The sequence below is a fragment of the Pogona vitticeps genome, chromosome 2, assembly GCF_051106095.1.
Source record: "Pogona vitticeps strain Pit_001003342236 chromosome 2, PviZW2.1, whole genome shotgun sequence".
Classification (NCBI taxonomy): domain Eukaryota; kingdom Metazoa; phylum Chordata; class Lepidosauria; order Squamata; family Agamidae; genus Pogona; species Pogona vitticeps.
Genome location: NC_135784.1, coordinates 131,753,768 through 131,772,309, shown reverse-complemented (window position 1 = coordinate 131,772,309; position 18,542 = coordinate 131,753,768). Strand labels below are relative to the sequence as shown.

At 42.4% G+C, this 18,542-nt stretch overlaps 1 protein-coding gene across 7 annotated transcripts in view; it reads right to left on the bottom strand.

The window, feature by feature from the left end:
- The window catches only part of SEPTIN9 (septin 9), a 268,264-nt gene that overhangs the window by 100,599 nt on the left and 149,123 nt on the right, over positions 1 to 18,542 (bottom strand). For all 7 annotated transcript variants that reach the window (XM_020785971.3, XM_020785972.3, XM_020785975.3 and 4 more), the window contains one exon: positions 8,366 to 9,025. In XM_020785971.3, coding sequence (XP_020641630.3) covers positions 8,366 to 9,025 — 660 coding nt within the window. The remainder of the gene's footprint in view (positions 1 to 8,365; positions 9,026 to 18,542) is intronic.

Genomic DNA, 18,542 nt, shown 5'->3' with positions numbered 1-18,542 from the left:
CAATTGTTTGATAATGCCATCTCCTCCACTATAGGAAAACAAAATGGCAGGATAAAGGAAACAATACCAAGGAGAAATTTAATGTAGTTTTCTGTATAAATTAATAATGTTCATGAGGTCGGGATGTGAGTGGGATTCCATTTCAATTCTGACTGAAATATTCCTAGTCCCAACGCTGACGGATGCTTGTTTCCAAGAGAAAACTTTCAGAAGGACCAAAAGGAGAACATGGGACCTTTGCATAAGCATTTTCACAACCTTATGCTACTCTTTGTTATTAAGCCTCACTTCAGCTTCAAGAAGCCCAGGCACCAAACTGTCATCACCCTCTTGGTTAATCAGAATCTCTCTCTCTTTCTCTCAATCTCTCTCTCTCTCTCTCTCTCTGTGTGTGTGTGTGTGTGTGTGTGTGTGTGTGTGTGTGTGTGTGTGTGTGTGCGTGCGTGCGTGCGTGCGTGCGTGCATGCGTGCTCTATTCATTTTGGAGACCTGGCTTGTTCACTGCTTTCTGCTGAGGGAGGGGAGCTGTTCTTCATCTTTTCCTTTTGACATTTTATGCAAGCGCCAGTCCTTACAGTGCCAGGTACCTTTTATGTCATCAAATCAACTGAGAGGTCACAGGAAGTCACTGTGAAACAGAGAATGAAGATGGAGGAGAGGGAGTGGAGGATGGGAGCCAAACCTACTTGCCTAGAAGATAACTATAGTAGCCACAAGGAGCAACTTGCTTTCCCTCTTCCTCTCACATTCTTCAGTGGTACAGAGCAGCAGTTAGAGCCAGGGCTACAATTCCCACTGTCCTCATGTTATTCTGGCTTGGGATGCTGGAAATCTTTAGTCCAACACCCACAGCAGGCACTAGTTTGTGGTAGACTGATATCGACTTTCAAGAGGTTAGGAATGCACTTTGTGGTGTTCTGACATCTTTGAGAGAATTCCAATGTAAATTTGGTGAGCGGAATGCAACATCATGGCTTCCGATTTTTACATCTACAGTATTAGGGCCACTAAAAAACAAAGTTTACAGTGGTTCTGTTGATCTTTACTGTATCATTCTCCCTGTGGTTCCATTTGCAGCAAGCTCCTGGCAACAAGAGATGCAATTTGCCCATTTCTCAACAGCCCTGTGGAACCAATTACACCTTTAGGAATTTTGGGACTGTGTACACAAAGTGCAGAGGTATCCAGGCAATTGGAGAGTTTTATGAAACAGCAGCAACACAACACCAGCTACTGGGATTTTGTAATTGGGCTTCTTCTCCTTCTCCTTCTTGGGAGGAAAGCCTATGAACATTTTATAATAATAGGACTCCAGTGGCAGTGCCCCTAAGAAAGTTATGGTGGTGGGAGATCCACCCCATCCTTTCCTCTTCCACTTCCAACCCAAAGAGAAAGGGAGGAGGAGGGGGGGAGGAGAGGCAGCGGCAGCAGCACAATCTACAAGTATAAGGTACTCATCCAATTATATTAATCTTCCAGGAAGTGAGGAATGAAGAGAAGCAAAGAAAAGAAGAGCAAGAAAAAAACTGGCCACTGCACCAGTTTTGGTAAAGAGCAGTGTGCCTGTCAACATGCAATATTCGTTAACAGTAAGCTTCTAAAGCCTATCTATCTATCTATCTATCTATCTATCTATCTATCTATCTATCTATCTATCTATCTATCTATCTATCTATCTATCTATCTATCTATCTATCTATCTATCTATCTATCTATCTATCTATCTATCTATCTATCTATCTATCTATCTATCTATCTATCTATCTGTCTGTCTATCTGTCTATCTACCTGTCTGTCTGTCTGTCTGTCTGTCTGTCTGTCTGTCTGTCTGTAGGTAGTATAATGGTAAGGATGTTGGACTGGAAAACTGGGAGAGCCAGCTACCTGTCTGCACTGAGCCATGAAGTCACTAGATGACACTGTTCCAGTCACCCTCTTTCAGCCTGACATACCTCGCAGGAGGATAAAGTGCAGAACAGGAGAGCCACATATATCAACTTCAGCTCACTGGAAGAAAGAGGGAACATACACTAAAGGCTTGAAATAAATAAATTTTAAAAATTAAAATTTCAATGGTATATGTGTAGAAATTCTATAGTTATCTAAAAAGTACCTAATAATAATAACACACACACAGAAGTCCCAGTCTCATCTCTGAAATTTGGTTTTTCTTTATGTCCACTATCAATACAAGGTGCCTATATATATTCTCTTCAGCACTAGAGACAGATATCAACCTGATTTATATTTCGAAACTGAATGATACCTAATTTGAGATCTTAATATGAAACAGTGTTCTAATCTAATTAAAATCTGCAAGAATGTCTACCAATGATGAGGCTTTCTAGAGACCAATGATGAGGCTTTCTGGAAGCCATAAACATAAGTGTAACAAACTGCATGTTTCACTGGTGGTTCATGACTGTCAGAGGTCTGCCAGTCTCATGGTTCACAAGCCACCCATAGCATGCTCCACATGAGCTAGTGATGGTTCTGCATCTTTTGTGGAGAATTTTGGAAAGTGACTCCAGCATTTGAGAACTAACCCCTAATGCACTTTGCATTGTTCTATCCATTAGATAGAGCCCATTTTTATCAGACTCTTGACTCCAAGCAGGTGCCCCCACAATGGAGAAAGAGGTGCCAGGGTGAATCACAAAGATATATGGGAGAAAAGAGTTATAGAGGAGCTGAAGTAACTTTAGAGTAACAGAAGCATCACTGCGACTTCTGTTACTCAGCTATCAACTGAAGCAAAAAAGAGTGGATAAAGGGGATCATTCAAAGTTCATCTGTGCTCGACTCCGTAGCTCTTCTATTGTGCACTGGGCCTCCTTAGAATTAAAAGCCCCCTTTGTATTAATTCCATTCAATGTTGCTGCCTCATGCTTTCAATTTTTCTGCCAGACATCTGCTGCCATTGTTGCAGCCTTACTCTCAGCAGCTGTCCTGGGATACAGGAGCCCTCTTTACATCAAGCTCACCCTCTCTTCCAAGCAGCTGTTCCATATGATACAGGCCCTCTCTCTCGACTCCAGTGAAAAGCTCCATCTGGTGTGATGTTGATCTCCCAACCCTCATGGGAACTCAGGTTACATTAAGCTGAAGATTTAGCAGGATGCCTCACTTTGTCTCCACATTGTTTCCCACCCCCCATGCAGTTTGTTTATGTATAAACAGCAATAAGCCAGATATTCTTTTATTTCATGTTTTGCCTCAAACATTGTGGTTTGATGGGCAGGAATTTCCTTTTTTGAAACCTCTTGGCCCTGCTGCTTCTTTCTCTGCTTGTCTTATTTTATTTTATTTTTCTTAGAGTGATCTGAGAGAGAAGATATTGGAAGTAATGACTTCACATCATTAAGATCTGGCTGCGTAGATCAGGCTTCTCATATTAGTAATATGGGCCTTCTTCCTGCCCTAAAATCATGGATCCCTTTTCAAAGTTTTGGCACCAGTCCCTGTAAGATGGCTGAATGGGAGCCACTTTTATACCAACAAGAGGCAACCTCAACCAGCCACATTTCTAAAGATGACTGTAAGGTAACTGCAGTGATCTAACAATTATCAAGTATGTTAATTGCTTTGATTCATCCCTTCACCAAGCATCTTTTCTTCTAACTAACTTAATAACCAGTTTAGGAGAAAGTAAAAAAATTCTCTAGCTACAAGCTTTTTTTGGATTTTCTGACTGCATTACACTGTGGAAACCATTGGATGAATGTTAGTACTCCACTTAGCTGGCTGCCTAGAATTCCAGCAAAGTCAGTGAAAGCACTGCCCTAAAGCAAGAGAATTATGCTTAGACATTGCAGTCCCTTCTAGAAATCTCCTCAGGATCTCTTTTTGCTGAACAAGTCAGTGTGAAGAAAGCTGTCTTTATGGTGGATTACTCAGATGACAAGTTTCTCAATGGATTTGTTTGTTAAAGCTGCCCCTCACTGAGCCTGTTCCTGAAATCATCCCTCGGAGACCAGACTGGAAAGAGAACTTGGATGAGGGCTTGTTTTGCCTTCCCACACAACTTACATCTAAAGAAAGCAGATGCCTTTTTAGCCGTACACAGCAGAGCCCAGTTCTTCCTTAGCATGCTTGGGCAAGAGAAAGTTATTTGGGAGAACTCTGTGGTTATCCCAGAGGACTTTATATTCAACAGCAACACACACCTTCAAATTACAGCCTGTGAATGTTGAGGGAAAGGCACAGCTATGGAAATTCAGGAGCAGCGAAGAACAGACACAGAAAGTGACAAATGATGGTGTCAGTGATTCCACATGCTTTTAAGCATTTAAGTTGGAAGAGCCCCAGACAAAGTTACATCCCGTTCTAAGTATTAGAAGCAGGAACCTAGCACCGTGCAAAATCCTTTAGACATATCCCAAGATGTTGTGTCAATAGGCTAACACACTGCAAAGACATCTGAAGTGCTGGGAGCCCCAAGCCACAACAACTGGAAGGAATGTAATAGGAGTGCCTTCTATCTCAAAAGGAATCATAAAAGGCTGCCTTGTAACTTATTGTGGCAGATTTAATATAAGGTGATTGGTAGAATAACAGGGAAATGGAGGAGAGAGCTCCTTATCCGAGCAGCCCTCTAATTATTAACTCAACTACCACACGGTTGATAGACTGGACAAGAAGAGGACACAGTTTGGACAAGAAAATGACACCCAGGAGAAGGTGAGGGAGGGCGAATAGGGGAGCAAGGGAATAGATAGTTCTCTGGAAGTTTTGGGAAGGAAAGTATAATAGTCTTTTTAACATAAACGAACAGAGAAATAAACAGAGCCTTGCACCAGTGAGGGAGAAGGAGATTAAATGCATAACTGGACTAATTCAAACCAAGAGAGAACCAACATAAAATAAGGAGGCAAAGAGGAGCTTTAGTCCCATGGCAAAATCATTACTTTCCAGCTGTAGGGGCCAGAGGAAAACAGATCCTATGACTATGAAGAACAGAGGAACTGTTTTTCATTTGATTTGTTTGCCACAGTAAAACGACTCTGCATGCCAAAATGGGATGCAATGCAGACCACATGCACATCACAACTTTGTTGGCTGAATGCATTCCTCAGTGAGATGTTCCTAGTCTTAGAATTTTTTTAAAGAAAGTATAACAGAAGTCCCTTTTGTTTGGAAGCTCAAAACATGGACTAAGACTAATATAGCCCAGGCAATGTTTTTGCCCTGTTAAGTTGCAACATTTTGTAAGGGTCCTAGGAGACATGGTACCCTGACACCAAATAATCAAGTACTGTAAAGCGAGCTCTTCAGAGCAAGATTCAGATGAGAAATCACAGTGCTAGTAATACAAAAATTGTAGGTAGCTAGCCATGCAGGTCCATGGCTGCCTCTAGACAGTTAAACAAGGCATTCTCCAAATTACCAAAGAAAGAGAGAAAATAAGTAGGAAGCCATGTTGGCCTCAGTAAAAAGAGCAATAATAACAAAGCTATGTTATGATAATGCCTTTTAGGACCAACCAGCGTGTGAGGAAGTCGCACCTGAGCTTTTAAGTTTTTGAGAACTCTTCAACAGGCTAAGCACTGAGAAGAACAAAAGTGTTAACTGAAAACCTTGCCACCATGTTTTCCTCTAGTCTGCAATTTATAGCCATTTTCAGAGTTGAGGAGAAGTTATGTAGGCACAATGGAGCCTTAAACTTTAGGGAGGTGGGCTTACATGCCTTCTAAACCACTAAATAATACACACTACCCCACATCTGCTTGCATTGACTCCAGTACTGTATCCCTAAGGGTATATGCTGCCTAGTAGCATTATCCACCTTCACAAACACAAACAATACCACATATCCCTGCCTCATAGAGAACAGTACAATTTTTTTTGGAATTTTACACAGACCACATGTTGCTTCCCCTCCCTTTCCCATTTCACTGCCTCATAAGGAATTTGTTTGTCTTGATGAGTAGTGGAGACAAGCGTTAAGCAAACACACTTGGTCACACCTTAAGACTAAGGCCTAAACCATATATTAAGAGGAAGGCATTACTGATGCTTGTTTGCAGCATCCCTTTCGTCTCTTCCTGTTAATGTCTGCTTTGGATAGACATGGGATGACTTCATGTGATTCAAGGTGATGCTGCTCACAGTTTTCCTATCATTCCACCACTAGTGAGGGCCTGCTGCACAAATATCATGGTCAGAAAGCTTCTGTAATGCCTGAACGGGTGTGGAGAGGAAATACGGGCAGGCAGCGGTCATTTATACCTCATTATGGTCCTTAGGACAGACATGTTAATCCTCAGCTGATGTAGCCAAGTCATATCGTATAATATCCAGTCCCTCTGTATGAGTGGATTAGTCCAAGCCTTTTTTTTGGGGGGGGGGCAGTGTATCAGTGGCTACGTTACATAACAGGTAAATTTTAAGACTGTATGCATTGCTTTAATTGTTGTAAACCACCTTATTTATGGGGCAGGTGCAAATTTTCTAGACAAGCAAGCAAGCAAACATTTGTTCTTGCTTCAAACTGTCTAGCACAGTGACTCGTGAACCACAGCAGCTATGAGGAAATCAGCCAGGATGCAGCTGGTTAAAATCAGCTATAAACTCAATAAGTGGTCTCAGACTCAGTCCGGTTGTATTTACTATGGGGATAATAATAATTACGATAGTCCTTCCCTAAACAGTGCGCCCTTGTTTACTTAGTCAAGTCATATCCTAACTCCCAAGATTCTGGAGGGAAAAAAAGTGGACATTCCTCTCTCTCTGCCATGTATGAGGGAACAGTAAGGATGTACTCACCACTCTTTCCCCTCTGCCCAGCCTCACAGCTCAACCCATGCTGGGACAGGATTTCTGCATTGGGGAGTCTTCCCTACTTGTATAGCTTCCCTGTGTAGTTCAGATTCCTGTGGGTCCTAAATTAAAAAGTGCATTCCAAAACAGATTGGAAGCTGGCCCCAAACACATGGAGAGCTGTGGAGCCAGGGGTCTCGAAATGTGTAGGGGCTAGCCTATCCCCTCCCCCATCCAAATACAATGATTTTTTGTATGATCTACCCAATATGCCTACATGCCTGCCTGCTGTTCCACTGAAAAAAGAATGAAGGACTCATCAAAGACATGAAAATAGCAACAACTTTCTTGGGAGTGCTGCACATAGTAAGTTAATAGCTTTGTGTTAATATCTGAAGCATAGGTAAACAACTGCAGTTCTCCAGATGCTGGAGCACAACTCCTCGGCTATTGTCTATGCTAGTAAAGACTAATGGGAATTTCAAGACCAAAAACATCTGGATGGTCACCATGGTCTAATGCTTAACATCAGCCAGAGGGTGGCTTTATAAGGATTATAAATAAGGCAAAGCATGGACAATTTGAAACCACACAAAGCAGACTAAAGACACTCGTATAAAATACCCCCAGCAAAATAGCACTAAGCCAAGGCATGCTGATGCTGTTTCAATGTTTTCTTTTCACTCTTGTCTAAAGAACCAAAGAGGCATGAGAGCCACTTAACAAGGACATGTTGCAAAGATAACACTAACACTCAGCATTTAAAAAAAAATCACAAAGCCCAGAGAGAGGCGTGCGGTCCTTTACACCATAGAAATTCTGAGGAGATGATACCTTTATTTAGATCACTTAAAAAAGCAAATATTCAGCATGACCTTTTGAGATTACAAATCAGCATTACAACTGTCTCGAATAAGGGACAAATTGTTTCTGATGTATGAGACAGGAATGCAGCCCACTTTGGCCTTGACAAACCTGCTTCTGCTGTCTGCCAGGGACTGTTTGCTTAAAATCTTCACAGGCCACAATACTGGCCTGATGAATGGTAGTTACAAAGTGGGTAAATCTTCCACAGGAGGATTTATTTTGAAGCTCCACCGTGCATAAAAAACACCTGCAATACATCTATGACACTGAAAAGCACTGAACACTCTATTCTCAGAGTAGAAGCATCCAATGCATGCTACACTCTCACCCAAGTCAATCTGCTTTCAGTCCAGATGAGCACCGTCTCCACTGAGCCAATGTTGTAATACATGGAATTCGTAACAGTACAGCAAATAAACCGGAAAAGAGATCTGGGGACACGCAAAGGTTCCCAATTCACCTGTGGAAGTCTACAATCCATTCAAACACCAGCCCATCTCACAGGTAGGCTTATTGTCCATTAATGTATACCACAGAGACTTGGCCCCAAAACTCTTTCTCTAAATCCTGGAAATATGGTAAGCTATAGTGAAATAGCTATGAACACAGTACTAATGTTGTACCTCCAAATAATTTACTATAATAATCGATGTAGGTAACAGAACTATCAGAGAAAGCACAAAAAACATATTAGACACGAGTAAAGAAGGATTATAAATTAAACCTCTGGTTTCCTTACCTTCTTGATTTTTGGATGGGATTTCAGTCACTGCTATTGGCTGTAACTTTGGTTCTGGCGGCAGATGGTGAGTGGCTGGGAAGGCCTCCACATGTTCAGTCTGCCTGGCTGGTGGTGCTGGAACCTCTGAAGATTTTGTTACCTGGATCTCCACACGTCTGGTGGCAACATCAGGCATAGGTGGACTAGTGGCTTCGACTCTACGCTGTGTTGGTTCAGGGATCTTTGAAGGGACATCCATTCTGCGAAGTGCTTGGTCCTGGGGCTTACCTATATTCATCTCAGTCCTTCTGGGAGTGGTCTCAGGAGGCTTATGCCCCAAGGCATCTGCTCTTTTGAGGCCAAATCTTGAAGCTCCTGAGGTGGAATTTTCCACTTGCTTAGATGAGATATCAATGGAGATTTCTGTTCTTCTGGACACTCCTTCTGGATGCTTTGGCCCAGAGAGCTCCACTCTTCTCAGAGAGGATTTGGGGGACCTTTGTACAGGTGGGTCCACATGTCTGGAAGGACTCTCTGACGTCCTGGTGCCAAGATCCTGGAACTTCTGTGCAGAGCTGGACACTGTGGACCGAACAAGAGTGTTTGGTGTCCGCCTCTGTGGAGTAGAAGAATTTGGTGGCTGGTCTACCTCTTCAACCTCAAAAGATCTCTTCAAAGCTGAAAGATATATTTTAAAAGCAAGTATTAAAAATGCAGCAAAGTTTATGAGGTAAAATGTCATCAGTTTACAAGAAAATCCTACTTCTCAAGCCTACTGAGTAATCAGGAAAGGTTTTGCTGTATGTTGCTCCTAAACCTTCTTCTTTTAATTGTTCAAATCATAGGCTACGCCTAAGAAATGGTAGGCCATGTCTCTATTTTACTAAGGGAAGTTAAGGAAACACCAAAATATTTCAGTGGTCTCCAAGCTTTTCCAAAAATGTATGGAAGTCAAAGACCCCAGGTCTGCTTAGATCTTCCCAAAGCCTTCCTGCTTCATCAGATTAAGCCTGAATACCTTTCACATTGTTAGGACCCCCTGTTTGTATTATCCAAATAATTCATGGAGCAGTAGCTAGAGAAATGAATGGAAATAAACATGTTGTAGTTAAATTATGGGTTGCTTCATTATCTGTTCCATCATTATCGCCTCCATCATTATCTTTCATTTCACTAATACCTAAAAACCTCATGTCAAAAATAGGAAACCTCAAAACGGTGTGCTAACAGAGGATGCGAGACAGCATCTGCTATTGTAGCATGGCGGTGGGACGTTGCTGGCAGCAAGCAGTATCTGCACAGCAGTTGCTGCAGCCTCGAAACATCACAGTGTGCTGTGCAACACTATATTTAACCTTCCTGGTTTGTGCATTACCACCAATTAAGATAAATGGCTGTTTACATACTGCATTTGCTAGGTAATGAGACACATTATCTTTTGAAAGGGGTTAAGTGTCTGTTCAGTTAAAACTACCACTCGGAAAACATTAGATCTTTGCTGCTATCAAATGAAGAGAACAGAGCAGTGAGTAATGAGGGTTTCAAAAGCAGTGAGCAATAAAATAAAAAGAACCCCAGAGACAAGCACTATGGAATTTCAACAAATGAAGCAATGAGGCAATGCTCTTCCACATTCTTATAAGCTAGGAGTGAGCAAACCTAGCCTTGGGAAGTATGCAAATCAGTTTCAATTATTTTTGCTAAATGTTTGAATGAGAACTTGCAGTGGTGGGGAAGGGTTAAAATATGCAGTTGACCTGCCGTATTTGGGTACAGAGAAAAAGAACACGAAGGGAGGCTGGAAAGTAGCAGCACTGTGCCCAGAGTAGGCAGGAGCCTCAGGACTGGGAGAGAGCAGAAGCTAAAGATGTGGCAGGAGAGGGTGGAGAAAAGCCTCACCAACAGTGCCCGGAACAAATAGGCTCATGTATTGTTAGGGGAGAAGGCAGGAGGGTAGCAAAACCAAGAGAGCTTGGGAAAAAGAGTAAGTGGCAGACTGTTAGAGGAGAAGTAGCAGAAAAGTGGTCTTTCCAATAAATTGGTAATAATCAGGCAAATCTTTGGCAGCACGTTTCTGTGCAATTTTGAATGATGGTATAAAAATAATCCTTCATTCTTCACTATCTGTTGCTAGACCTAAAAACTGGAGCCTCGTGGCGCAGTGGTTAAACTGCTGTCCTGCAGCCAAAACTGTGCTCAAGACCTGGGGTTCAATCCCAGATAGCGGCTCAAGGTTGACTCAGCCTTCTATCCTTCCGAGGTTGGTAAAATGAGTACCCAGTTTGCTGGGGAGGGGGGGGGACAATGTGTAGCCTCCATAATTAACTTGTAAACCGCTCAGAGAGTGCTTGAAGCGCTATGGGGCAGTATATAAGCAGCACGCTTTTGCTTTTTGCACCTTACCAACCTAATCTCCTTAAAAGTGTGTACAGTCCAACTATAGTTTTCAAAGAAGTAGCCATGTTGGTCTGTGCAAGAAGATTCAGTCTAAAATAAAAACTAAATAAAACAAAATACAGAACGAAATGCTGTGGCACATTAGACTGTTATATTTTCAATGTGAGTTTTCATGGATATGTATACTTCTTCAGAATTATTAGGTCGAAGCAAAACCACAGGTTATAGACAGAGTAGGCAATGGAGATCGATTAACCAGGTGACAACAGCACTATTGTCAGTAATAATGCGCAGTAAAATGTTGGCTTGAATGCACTGTCCCACACTTCACATGAGATGCAAAATGGCAGCAGCCTCAATCAAGGAGTCAATGCTTAGGAGAGTCTGTTACCCTGCACAATTGAGCTGTGTTGCTAATCCATTTCCTCTGCTATTCTGTATATAATGTGTGGTTTTTTATCATTCTGATATGTCTGAAGAAGTGGATGTACACTCACACTGAAATATAGCAGTCAGTCTTCAAGATGCTATAGCATTTTATTTCCCCTGTTTTGCCTGGATATGCAGTACACATGTAACTACTTGTTACCTAGTTACAAATGAGTAGTAACTTATAATTTGCTCTTTTATCAATAATAAATAACTATATTACAATGTACTTGTAACTGAACAGTATCCTTGCAGTATAACTGTAACTTTGGTTACTTTTTGCAGTTATGAGGATGGACTTATAGACCTCTTCCAGCTCCATTATTCTATGGTTCTATCATGTGACCTTATTAAATGCCATCTGGTTCAAGTGCTGTCTCATGCTGTGTGTGTCACGCTGCTCCTTCCTACCTTGTTGAGGTGGACAGAAGGAAAGTACATTTTGTACAACAGGCCAGCAGCTCACAGCATGCAGATTTTTAAAGGCAACTAGAAAATAACTACTCTAGTTACTTCTCGGAAATGTGAAGGAATATAGTTACTATTCAAACACTGCAAAAACAATGGTAACTATTTAGAAGAAGACTTGGAACCTACAGTAGCTGAAATGTGTCAGTATAGTATAAGGTGTGTGAGGGAGGGGGGAGGGGGAGAGAGAAGAGTTTGGGGCCTTCCCATCTGGACCTTAAGCCAAGGTCAGCTGAGAGATTTCTGGAACAGATTGCCATAAAGCTCCCACTTCCTCTTGGCCACCCACCCAGTCAAGCCTTCCTACTTGCTTCTGAGAGGGAGATGATTTGAGCTGTGCATGATTTGAGCTAACTTCTTTATTTTGAATTTTCTACTGCATTCTTTCATGAAATCATGCGCTCCTGCACTACTCTCAGTAAAGATTGTTTGGCACAGTAGTAAAGTTTATCGACGCCCCCAAACTGCAAGGGAGGACACACACACACACACACACACACACACAGAGAGAGAGAGAGAGAGAGAGAGAGAGAGAGAGAGAGAGAGAGAGAGAGAGAGAGACCCCTCCAGAGAACTGGACTTGCCTCTCCCAGCGCTGCCCCCTCCTGCCTCCACAAACAAGCCTGGATCGATTCTGCACCTTAGGAGGTGCCTAGACCTCTGGAATGGATCATGGCCTCCCAGCTTCCGGTGGAGGCTCAGGGGACGGAGCCTGTGGGCAAAAGAATTCCACACCAGCCATTCTGGCAGAGACTTCGCCAGACCCCCTCTCACATTTCAGAAGGCCAAATATCCCAGGATTGAAGTAAGAGGGTAACAAATGGGATGTATATTTTTCTGACAGTCAGCAGAGAGAAAAATACTTTAGACAAACCCAGACCCTAAAACTCAGGGGAGGCAAAAATTATCCTGCCCTGTCAAGCTTTGGGCTGCCTCAGCCCCTTGACCAAACCTTCCCCTCCTCCAACTTCCTGTTGCCTTTCCTCTCTCTTTTTCTCACCCAGCCTTACCTTATTCCAACTAATAGAAGCTAAATGTAAAAATACACCTTTTGTGTTTTTTTAAAAAAAGAGGATTTCAGAACGCAGCAGGCAAGTTGTAGTAGTAATGCTGGAGTGTTCTCAAGCCCTCAACCTCTAAGTTTTCCAGATTCCCCCAACCCCCCAAAAAAACACCCCACAATGATATATGATTTGGGGAGCTATGTTCCCAAAGTCTAACAGCACTGCAGCCATGGAGGAAAGAGGCAAGTCCAGCTGAAATGTTGGAGGACAGGTTGGTTTTTCAAACCCTTATGTCACAGTTTTTCCTTAACTCATTTCCCCTGCTCCATGGGGTGAAACATATCAGTACCATAATAAATATAACCAGATAGATCAATTTGATGTTAACAATTGCTTAAATGACAATGTTTGGAATGAATAAATCAGGGCATGAAGTATGATCATGTCAGTTGCAGATGACGACCAGCTCCTCTTGACAATGTAATACTTCACGTGGCTTCTTAAGAGTAAGCCCAAATGAGTACAGTTGGCTTCACTCCCAGGTAAATATGCATAGTATTGCATCTTGAATTGATGACACTTAAAAAGGACTCCTTCGGGTCTTTGAGTTCTAGACCACTTGCAGTTACCAACACTGAACAAGTATTATTGACCGACAATTTTAGTCATGATTTAATTGCAAAATCCTGCCTCTCTGTAAAGCTTAGAATGCATTAAGGATAAATAACCTGAGTTCTGACACAACTCCAAAAATCACAGAACAACTGTCACCACCAGCTTGGATTAATGTATTTTCCTTCCAAGATGTGCTCATTTATAAGAGAATCAAAACATCAGTTGTTTTTTCAAAATTACAACTTTAATTTGGCCCTGTGTGTCAGCTAATGATCTTTGCAAACTTTTTAGGCTGAACGGTGGAAATGAACAAACATTAGGGAAACCTCAGTCCCTTTGGGAGAAATCTATAAGTTTTGCCCTCTTGCAAATCAGAATTTGCTTGGGTTTCCCCTCCTATTATTTCCCCATCCATCCTACTGTCCAGATTCATTTGGGATCTCCTTGGATATCTGGAGCTCCAATTAGGAAAATGAAAATGGGCATGGGGGCAACCAGATGGAATAAAAAATAATCATAGCAAGCTTCATCTAAAAAAAAGAGTCTAAATTAAGATCAGGGTTTTAGTACAGACATATTGGTTCTCAACCGTATCTAGCAGAACTAAATCCAGTTTCTATCAAATACATGGCTGATCAAAGTGTCAACTGCTGCTTTTCTACTTTGGTTTTTGAAAAACAGATATAATCATAAATTTTATACATACATAGTGCTCTCGTTTCAAGGAAGTGGGCTCCACTGACCCAAATGGAACAGATCTAACAAAACCCATTGTGCTTTTCCACAATACATTCATGATTTGGAAAGCAGGCCTTATGGGTTGCAGGCCTGGAGCATTTGATCTTAATTCCTCATAAAGCAAATAGTGATAACCATCATGACTGAGTCTTTCATCTCTCAAAATGCTCTTCCTCCTGTTTCAGTGAGGTTAAACAATGCAGTTTTCCTGACTATTTTACAAATAGTTTGTTGTTGTTTGTACGAAGCTCCTCAGAGTCCTTCCATCTGTTCCAGGCTCTGCTAAAGAAGACTCAACATCAAACACTCTCTTTGTTAAAGTTGTTGTTGGTGAAAGGACAGTTGTTGGAATAACCCAGGTGGAGCAAAGCAAACTTAACCACCTCATTTATTGATGCTTTGTTTTTGTTTCAAAGTACTGTAATCCTCTCTAGTGACAGCCAAATGGATGCCAAAAGTAAAGAAACTTCCAGGGATGTAATGCTACAAGACATTGGTAGCGTGTGCACACACAAAGAATGGCAGAGAAAATTACTGCAGCAATTTCAAAAATAAAAAGAGAAGGGTGTATTTTCATATCAGACATCTCCTGCCTCATCTGTAGATTTCTGAGACACTTCTAGTTATTTTTCATTTGCGAGATAAAGCTCTGAATGATTCCCAAGGACAATGTAGTACATCCAGTACTGGGCTGAGATGAGTCAGGAGATGAAAGCCAAGAGCCAAGAAAACCAAGAAAACTGGACTAGAGAACTGGCGGCAGGGAATAAGCAGAAACCAGAACCAAGAAGCAGGCCAAAGGCCAGAGTGGTGAGAAGCAAGGAAAAATCTGAGCAAAAGTGCAAACCAGAGGGAGGTCAGAGTCATGGGGGCAAGGAGGAATCAGAAACAAGGATCAAGCCAGACGTCAGCACGGTGGAACACACAGGTGAAGACGAAACACAGTGCCAAAGAATACAAACGCAGCCAAGGAGGCCATGTTGCTCAAGCAAGGCCTAATTTAGCATTACATCTACTGTCTTTCCCATTCAGAAGAGTCTTAGGGCCTGCTTAGGTGGGCAGGGCCAATCCTGAACCAGTGTGCCTTTCATTGGCTAAGCATTTTCCAGCCTGCAGTTCTGTGACTTACCACATGGTGATGCAAACTTCTAAGTTTGAGAACTTGGGCAGCTCCTCACTTCTACGACAGCAGTCCCCAACCTTTTTCGGACTGCGGACTGGTGGGGGGGGTGCAGGGTCCGTGGGGGGGCAGGGGTACACCCACTTGCAGGTGGGTGTGTTGCGCTTGCGAAGGGGCATGCCCACGCGCAAGCACGACATGCCCACCAAGTGTGCATGGGGGAATTGGAGATCCATGTCCGTGGCCCAGTTCAAGGAAGCCCACGGACCAGTACGGGGCTGCGGACCAGGGGTTGGGGACCCTTGATCTAAGATCAGTGCTTCCCAGCCTTGGGTAACACAGCTGTGCTTGGACTACAGTTCTCAGAAGCCTTCATCACCAGCTGTGCTGGCCGGAGTTTCTGGGAGTGGCAGTCCAAGAACACCCGGGCTACTCATGGTTGGGAACCACTGATCTAGACCCTCCTCAGCTCTTGAACTTTCCACATAACCATTGAATTTCTAATCTAAATCACAAAGTTGTTTGGCCTAGAGATATCCAAAGGGTGACTGCTTTACCCTACCGCAAAAAAAAAAAAAAAAAAAAAAAAAAAAAAAGTGCTGCTGTAGGAAAAATATTTGTTTCATAGGTCTGAGTATACTTCCTGAGAACCAGCAAGAAGACAAACTGGGGCAATCAAGGTATTCTCTTTTGCTTTATTTGCAGGGTAGGTTGGTATTCAGATTTAACTTAACAACATACATATGCAAGTGTATTGTTATAAAAAAAACAAATGACAAAAAAAATATCTGACACTGGAATCCACTTGCATGTTAAGGAAACTGGCTCTTTGGGTAGCATAATTTCCCAGTAGATGTGCAGCTAAGGGCATCCCAAGGAAATGCCCCTGTAATACAGAGGTAAACAAAAATCTCCCAGAGTAAAATGGCACAGACCTTAGGTGACACGAAGTGGTGTGTGCTCCAGAATCTCACTCACAAGCAGAGCAGGAACAAGTGACTAAAGAAAACCTATTACATACAAGTATAGTAGATAGAAATGTCCACAAGCAGAAGGCCCAGTTACAGCCACCTGTGACTGGTGACCAGTTTTATGATAAGACCCCCTTTTTTTAGTAGAGGATGAATGGTCAGGAGCCAATCCTTGTTACATTCCCTTAAGTAATCCACTAGCTAGTCTTGTTGCTACAACCCACCTGTTTTTCCAAATTCCTTTCTTGCTAGTGTAATGGCAACTGATGGGTCAAGTACAGTGGGGTCTTGACTTGAGAACTTAATCCGTATTGGAAGGCGGTTCTCAAGTCAAAAAGTCTGTAGGTCAAGTCTCCATTGACCTACAGTGCATTGAAAACCGATTAATCCTGTAACAGGCCGTTTTTGTTCCATTTTGGTTTTTTTCTGGTCTGTACGTCAATTCTCAGGCTGCAAGTCAAACCTAAATTTTGTGGCCAGAGAAGTCTGTAACTCAAAAAGTCTGTAAGTCAAGCCATCTGTAAGTCAAGGGTCCACTGTAACTGATACGCTGGAGGTCACATTTAGCTCTGGGGCTTGAAGTTGCCAACTGCCAACCTACAACCAGGAAGTGCACCCTAGCCTCAGAGCTATCAAATATCAAATTATTGTAAAAACCTAGGAGCCTAGAATAGGCAAAAAGTCATCATGCTGGCTGAAGGGGATTTCTCTGTCTACTTGGCTCTCTCCAAGATATGTAAACAAAGGGGGACGCGAACAGAAGAGCAAAACGACAGGGTGGAGAGAGGGGGAAGCCAAACCGTGCCAGATCCAGACCTCCTCCAACCCGGTAACGCAGCCACTATGCTGTTAGGTTGGGGTGAAGAGCTTCCTAAACTATTTCCTAATCTGGGAGGGGGCTGGATTCAGTACAGTTTCAGTCAGCCTCTAATGTTAGCCCTTGGGTATCTTGGTTAAAAAGGACTGCACTCTTAATTCATACAACAAAGCTGAAAATGTGGGAGCCTGTCAAGTTTGCCAGCCACAGCACTCTGTAGCATGTACAAATGCAAAGAAGGACACCATCAACAGCCCATCTGGTTCCTCGATTGACACATAACTTATTAGGCCCCTACCTCTCCCTGAGTCGTCCCTGTGAAACCAGACAATCCCTGTGAAACCAGACAACTTGTTCAGAGCAGTCTTAAAACGTAAACATACCCCATTGAGTTTGACAGCTTGATAAATGCACTATCAGATAACTCTCCCTCAACAACAACAATAACCTGAGAAGCCAGAAGGGTCTCTCACTCTACCGGAGAAAAGGAGAGGGCGGAAAGTGAGAACAACCAACTGGCCAATCAGTACTGTACTCTCATCCCCCAGCTAACTCGGTGCCCTGCAGAAAAGGATAAAGGTCAGTAGGACAAGAGGAAACCTCAACAAGCAAAATAAAGTAGAACAAACATCTAATCGGCAAAATCTGTCAGGAAATATAATGGGAAAAGAACCCTTCCTTCTCCCCTCCTCACCCCTGTTGTTGTTGTTATATGCCATCAAGTCATCTCTAACATATGGTGACCCTATGAATGAGTGATCTCCAAAATGTCCTTGTCTTCAACAGCCTTGATCAGCAACTGCACACTCAAGCCTGTGGCTTTCTTAATAGAGTTGATCCATCTCATTCATATTTGGCCTTCCTCTTTTCCTGCTGCCTTCCCCCTTTCCCAGCAGTCTTTTCCAGAGAACCTTGCCTCCTCATGATGTGCTCAAGTAGGACAACCTCAGTTTCACAATTTTTGCCTCCATAGATCCAACTTGATTTTATCTAGGACTCACTTGTTTATCTTTCTGACAGTTCAGGGTATCTACAAAGCTCTCCTCCAACACATTTCAAATAAATAATTTCCCCCTCTTGTCATCTTTCTTTGCTATCCAGCTTTCACACCTGTACATGGTGGTCGAAAATCCAAAAATGTGGATGATCTCGGTCTCCAATGACACCTCCTTAAACGTGATGATCTTTTCTAGTTCCGTCATTGGTGCCCTTCCAAGTCTCAGTCTTCTTCTGATTTCTTGGCTGCATTCTCCATTTGGATTGATGATTGAAACAAGGTAGGCAAAATCTCTACCTATTTCAATTTCTTCATTGTCAGTGTTAAAGTTGTGTAGTCCTTTTGTAGACATGCTTTTGGGCTTCTTAATATTCAGATGCAGTCCTGCTTTGGCACTTCCTTCTTTCACTTTTCCTAGCAGTCATTTCAAGTCATTGCTGCTTTCTGCCAGGAAAATGGTGTCATCTTTGTATCTTAAATTATGGATTAGAATGTATATTAAGTGCTTCCAGTCTGCAGTCCATCGTTTTGACTTCTATATTTGTTGGTGTATTCTTGTTAGACTTTTGACAAATTCATTCTCTGTGACTTGAAATAGTTCTATTGGTATACCATCTACCCCTGGTGATTTATTTTTTA